The following is a 6,672-nucleotide window of genomic DNA, read 5'->3' on the forward strand; positions in this document are numbered from 1 at the left end:
ATCGTTATTTTTTAGTTGATTCAAAGTGTGTTGGCTTTATAAGTGCTGATGAAGTGACTATCACCGACATAATTAGCTGATGAATTGTAAAGTGCTGTGGAGCATTCTAGGGCTATATAAATGTTAATAAAAATAATATCTGAAATCATGACATTTGTGAGCTACAAATGGACTAGTTATCATCCATTGTTGAACCTGATGTGTCCATGACATGGTAATTATTTACATTTTTCACTTTGCTTTAGTAATATATAGTTGACAGCTACTGACTTCACAATAATTCAACTATAGACCACAGATAGACAAAAGATACTATGGAACTACTAGTCCTGGCCTAAGCACATATATTAGGACAACAATGCAGAGTCACTAATCGCCTGGTTATTCCACTAACACTGAAGTTATATGTGTGTGTTCGCGGTTTTGTTACACATAAAGTTGTGAAGAGCGGGCGGAAGTGACGTAAGGGATAAACATTTCCAGCCAATAGTGACGCTCCTCCTGAAGACCCGCCAAAAGCTGTCAGGAGCTGATTGTAGTCAGTGCAGCGCACCGAGGACTCTGTGTTGTCCTCCTCTGCTGTCCCAGAGCACAATGCCCGCCCTGCTGGAGAGCTGCGAGCGCCACTTCGGCAGCACCGATCTCTACACGGTGCTGGGTGTGCGGAAAGCGGCCGGGGAAGCGGAGATCCGGCGCGGCTATCACAAAACCTCCCTGAAGGTGCATCCAGACCGGGTCCCGGAGCAGGAGAAAGAGGAGGCGACACTCAAATTCCAGGTATCCGCACAGTGCGCGGCCCAGCAGCCGTCATGTATGTACACACTGGCCGTACAGACATGATCACACAGCTCACCGCACTGCGTCACCCATGTGCACCTTTACATTGCTGGAGCATGCAGTACATTTACTGAAGATGTGATTGAACCAGAGAGCAAAATCTTGGCCCCCAAATAATAAGACACTATAATTGCATTATACAAAATACACATTTTTGTTGTTCACAAGATGTAACCAATGAACGTGGGTAACTTCAATATGCTGCCAAGACAGCCCTGTTTGCCCAAGGTAACTTTATATATGTTTTCAAGAGAAACTGAAAACAAGTTACTCTTATGTGAATCAGTTGTCTACAAAACATAAAAAATAATCCCTGTTTGGGGATTAATGTGATTTACGGGTCAGTGTGCCCAATTACTATCATCCAAAGTAGTAGTTTCTTAAACTTTGTTTCAAATGGAATGCAACTCAAGAAAATCACCAGTGTGGCATAAAGATCCATTGACATCTATACTGTACTTTTTATTCCCGGTTAACACATTTTAAATTTTTTTTATCTTCACAGACGCTTGGAAAAGTTTATTCTGTTCTCAATGACAAGGAGCAACGAGCTTTGTATGATGAGCAGGGAATTGTTGACGATGAGTCTGACACTATCTGCCAAGATCGTAACTGGGAAGAATATTGGCGCTTACTGTTTAAGAAGGTAATGTTACTTGCCACCTCATCTGGAGCAGAGAGAGTTATCAGAAGGGTGGAGTAGTCCATTGATTGTGTGAATCATTTATTTAAGCCCAGGCTGATCTTCCAGGGTGTGTAATAACAGGCTGTCATTTTCCCTTAATCTGCACGGGAAACCCATTTACTGCCTCAAAATGTCCAGACAAAACAAAAACCTTCCTGCATGGTGTCCACTGCTTTCAGGAACTTCTGCCACCTCTCTCCTGATGCCACTTACCTCCTTTACTGAAAGAAGGGGCTGCCCAGGCTGCCACAAACCATGCTGCTGCCCAGCATCTGTTTGGCTATGAGTGGATTGCTCTGGTGACCTCAATGCACATGTTCACAGCCTTTCCATGACCTGGAGAAGCAGCATTCTGTGTGATACCCTTGGACATCTCCTCAAACTACTGCTTATATGTGGGGTAAGAAGGGGAGAGGGGATATTTAATTGCGGTGAGGTGCATTACATTACATGTGAGTGGCTGGATATGAATAACAGGCTAGGAGAAATTAATCAAATGGGAAAGTTGCTAGTGGTGAGAAATTAATTACAAGGGAAGTTGTTATGGGAAATTGGTTACAGCATATATTTGTTATGGTTAATATCAAAGGCGACAAAAGTACCATCTAACAAGTGGTAGAGAAAAAGTACTTGAGTCCACTACTGCTTGACCATATGTACGGGAATGTGAAGTGGGGGTGGCTAGACCAGTATATAGTCAATCCAAGCATTTTAGGAAGAATATTGTGTTGCGATGCTTCTATCAAACTGAAGTTTCAAGATTGTGTTATCAACTGCACCTATATAGGAAATGAAGTTCATGCATACTTGTTAGTTTTGTCTCTTTCCACCAGAGCTTACTACTTTCCTGTTTTCAGATAACTGTGGAAGATATAAAAGCATATGAAGAAAAGTACAAAGGATCAGAAGAAGAAAAAGCAGATATCATTCAAGCATATCTAGACTTTGAAGGAGACATGGATCACATTATGGAGTCTGTAATACTTGCTAGTATTGATGATGAACCAAGGATCAGAGATATTATTCAGAAAGCCATTAAAAAGAAAGAAGTTCAAGCTTATGATACTTTTGTAAAAGAGCCAAAGAAGAAACGTGAACAGCGCAATAAAAGGGTAAGCATTGGAGAATGTTTCCTCGGTTATACAAATAAACCTTTAATTTCGTTTGTGGCTTGTGACTGGTCCTTCTGCAGACACCCTCCCACTCCTGGGTTTTGGCTGGGGTAGGGAGAAGCTTAGTGAAATTTGCTTTATAGATGATAGTGCAGCTTTAAAATCTTCAAGTGCTAAATAAAATCTTATATGGGGGAGGGAATCTGTCTGCCACTTGTAGATCCATTCTAATAGATTCTAACAGCTTCTGGCTCTGCATTGTATTACATTTCAAACACTCGGTACAGGAGGGAAAATGTTCAGCAGCAAGGTGTTAAAGTATTCTTATTATAAAGCAATATTGAGTTTATGATGTGCTATAACACGGGTAATTACTTGTGAGAAAGTCACTCATTGCTGCTTTTATGTAGACTTTTAAAATGTCTTAATATATGAAGCAAAGAATCTTGTCTGAAATCACTGCTCATGGTCAGAAAATAGGTGTGAATATATATTCCTCTGCAGACTTGTGTGATTCTAGTACTTATGCTCGCCTGCGCCGGGTGACAGTACACTAAATGCAGCTTATGCAGAAACACGCATATATTTCTGTAAGGGGGTGTATGGTTTGCACCTGCTTAAAGCAGACACAAGTATGCACTGATCATGACTTTTGTAGATTAGGTGCATATACCCATAGATTGAAAGCTTGCGAGCAGGCCCTCCTTACCTCTACGTATGTATGTATTACCCAGTACTGTTTTATTACCGTTTGTTTCCAATTGTAAAGCACTACAGAATCCTGCTGGCGCTATATAAATAAATGATGTGCTGCTGATCCAGAGGCAGCCGCATCTCGAGATGCATACGACTGCGTATGGGCGGACTTGCTTTCCGTGTCTTTAAATAGAATGTAAAGAGGAAACCTAATTTTCAGAGAGCTAGCGAGGCCAGACATGCGCTTATTCAGGTGATTGCTTAGCCCAGTGTGCTGCTGGATGTCATGTATGTGACCAAAATGAAGATCAGGTCAGGCAGCATATAGACCCAGTCACATGATGTGCAACTTGGTTTGACAGCTTATTTCTCCAAATAAAAGAACCATTAGTGTTCATTACAGAACAATAGTAAACCTTCTAATAAACAGTGTCAGAACATAAACTCAACAAAATATAGTATAGCAAATGAAAGCTTGAACTGACGGGTCATTACTGTATTTGACTTTTGTTTTGTGTAATCTACATCGCACTTATGCAGATTTGATGCTAACTGACAAGTCTCTGTTTCAGGCTCATGAAGAAGCCAAAGAAGCTGAAGCAATGCAGAAGGAAGTGGGGCTTGGTGATGGGGACGATGACTTAAAAGCTTTGATTCAAGTAAGAATGTCTGTGTTTTAAGTAATTGATTTTATTCCCTATTGTCTTTTTTTTTTTTTTTTTGTTTCATTTACTTTATTAAATCCCCTTTCAGAAAAGACAAAAGGATCGAGAAAAGGATATTGATGGTTTCATGGCTCAGTTAGAAGCAAAGTACTGCACCACTTCCAAAAAAGGAGGGAAGAAAACCACAACACCAAAGCGAGGAAAGAAGTGAACACGTAACATGTCACTGAAGACAGTGTTTTCTAATGTACATTAAATGTCATTTTACCTTCTATGTAAAAATAGAGAGCACTTTTCAATCATGTCTTGCTCATCTCATGTGGCCAATAAATACACACAATGGCATAGAAATGATGTGTAAAGGCAGTAGTTACATTATTCCAAGGTGTAACATCTCAAAGTCAGTACAGACTACACATGTCCCTTTATTTAGTAGATGTAGCCTCTATGGTTGGTTCCATGCTGGCACTGGGCAAACTTTTATTTCCCAGATTGTAGTCAATGTAACCCCAATGCTGAAGACCACTCCTCCTCTTTCCAGCTAGGAAAAATGTTTGAGACCTGCTATTATTAAAGCTACTAAAGTACTGGTAACTTTTAAACTAAACAGGTTATAGAGGAGTTATATATCTGAGCAATAAACTATTCTCCAAGTTATCCTTTTAAACTCGCATTGTATTACCACCTCTATTTCCATTAATGCCTTTTTCATTAGGAAACTTCACTGGAACAATGTAGTTTATCTATACGCCCTTAGTATAGTTGTGACAATTTTTTTAATTGTCCTCTTGCATATGTCTTTACTATTAAGGAACCAGTATTAAAGTCCGTATGTTCAATGCACATTATTTATTTTAGCAAATTGTGATCTTAGAGTCAATATAACAGCCTTATTGTAAAATTACATTTTGAGATCAAATGGATAAACAAAATAAACCTGGGTGATGCTTCTGAAAACTGTTGCACAGGTAACTGCAGAAAGTGATGTTGCCAATAGCAGCCAAATAGAGAAATAAATTAGAAACTGGCTGATGTGGCCAATACCTATGCTGCTTTCTGCAGATGTTTTCATACATTTCCCTGATGTCTTTACTGAAGTAAAACTGCACTTGATGCTCTGTATGGTTTGTACATTGTTTTTCAATAAAACAACTAAATTGTTGGACTTCTTTTCCTACTAATTTTCTCACTACATGTCTAATTACTTGATACTGCAACCCTAAGCATTGTATGGTACATTAAAATACAATTCATAAATTGCCACAATACAAAAGAACCTTATGAGACTGAATAATTACCCACTACTTTGGCACGTTTCACACAACCTATAAAAAGCCAGAATTACAAAATGCAGTATGTGTGTGATAAGCATCAATTGGGTAATGTCAAGCTGGAGTTCTGATGGCAGCAGTTGGTTGCCACCTTCTCTACCTAGTTTGCAATTCTGGACCTCTGCTTTGTATGTTCGTTAACTGATAATTAAAGTAGAATATTTGGATATTGGGAAAGATGTTGGTCCTGATTGAATGAAAAATGCAGCATAAGCACCTGTGTCCTTTATACAGTGATCCCAGCACACGTGTACTTTTAAATTTCCTTATCACAGACATTAGAAACCATTACAAAACTCACAACAACTCGTCTATAAATTTAATCCATTACTTATGCTTTATTTATGTCAATATGCTTATTTCCATGTTAAGATCTGTGCAAAGGTCTTTTGCTGATCATCTGCATGGATCTTGGCACCAGCCCTCAGACACTCCTAACAGATAAGCTATATGGACAAAATTATTTGGATGCTTGACCATTACACCAAAAGGGACTGTAATGAAATTGTATTCAAATACATATACTTTAATATGGAGTTGCTCCCCCTTTTTCAGCGATAACAGCTTATTTTCTTGGAAGGCTTTCCACAAAATGTTCGACTGTTTTTGTAGGAATTTGTGCCCATTCATTCTGTAGAGCATTTATGAGGTCAGGCACTTATGTTGGATGAGAAGGCCTGGCTCGTAATCTCCATTCAAGTTCACCCCAAAGCTGTTCAATATGGTTGAAGTCAGGGCCCTGTGCAGGCCAGTCAAGTTCTTCCACACTGAACTCCTCAAACGTCATTGTAGTCCTTGCTTTGTGCACTGGGGCACAGTCATGTTGGAATAGAAAAGGGCCTTCCCCACACTGTTGCCACAACGTTGGAAGCATAGCATTGTCCAAAATCACTTTGTATACTGAATCATTAAGATTGCTCTTCACTGGAGACTCCAGCAAACTTCACAGTTGGCATAATGCAGGTAATGTTCTCCCGGCATCTGCCAAACCCAGACTTGCCCACCTGACAACAAAAAGAAGCATGATTTGTCACTCCACGACACGTTTCCACAGTTCAGTGTCCGTGTGCTTTACACCACTTCATCCAATGCTTGACATTGGTCTTTGTGATGTGAAAATAGCATGCAGGAGCTAGGCCATGGAAACCCATTAAGCTCCTGGAGCACAGTTTTGGTGCTTACATTAATGCCAGTGGAAGTTCAGAACTTCAGCCATGGGATCAGAGCATTGGCTACTTTTACACATTATTCACCTTTGCAGTTGTTGACCCCACTCTGATTTTATGTGGTCTTTTGCTTTGTGGCTGAGTTGCTGTTTCTATACACGTCCACTTTCTAATAATATC

At 39.8% G+C, this 6,672-nt stretch overlaps 1 protein-coding gene across 1 annotated transcript; it reads left to right on the forward strand.

Annotated features, from left to right (window-relative positions):
- Positions 1-493: 493 nt before the first annotated feature.
- On the forward strand, positions 494-5,160 carry DNAJC9 (DnaJ heat shock protein family (Hsp40) member C9). Its single transcript, XM_075216563.1, has 5 exons — positions 494-777; positions 1,343-1,483; positions 2,380-2,634; positions 3,903-3,989; positions 4,084-5,160. The coding sequence occupies exons 1-5, from the start codon at positions 595-597 to the stop codon at positions 4,204-4,206; spliced, it is 789 nt and encodes a 262-aa protein (XP_075072664.1). The 5' UTR covers positions 494-594; the 3' UTR covers positions 4,207-5,160.
- Positions 5,161-6,672: the final 1,512 nt, after the last annotated feature.

The sequence above is a fragment of the Mixophyes fleayi genome, chromosome 6 (genome assembly GCF_038048845.1).
Source record: "Mixophyes fleayi isolate aMixFle1 chromosome 6, aMixFle1.hap1, whole genome shotgun sequence".
NCBI classification, from domain to species: Eukaryota; Metazoa; Chordata; class Amphibia; order Anura; family Limnodynastidae; genus Mixophyes; species Mixophyes fleayi.

Excerpts from the sequence above, each read along its gene's own strand:
- DNAJC9 (XM_075216563.1), top strand. The coding sequence starts at position 595 with ATGCCCGCCCTGCTGGAGAGCTGCGAGCGCCACTTCGGCAGCACCGAT. Across the intron at positions 778-1,342 it reads AGGCGACACTCAAATTCCAG|ACGCTTGGAAAAGTTTATTC; the intron begins GTATCCGCACAG and ends TTATCTTCACAG. Across the intron at positions 1,484-2,379 it reads GGCGCTTACTGTTTAAGAAG|ATAACTGTGGAAGATATAAA; the intron begins GTAATGTTACTT and ends TCCTGTTTTCAG.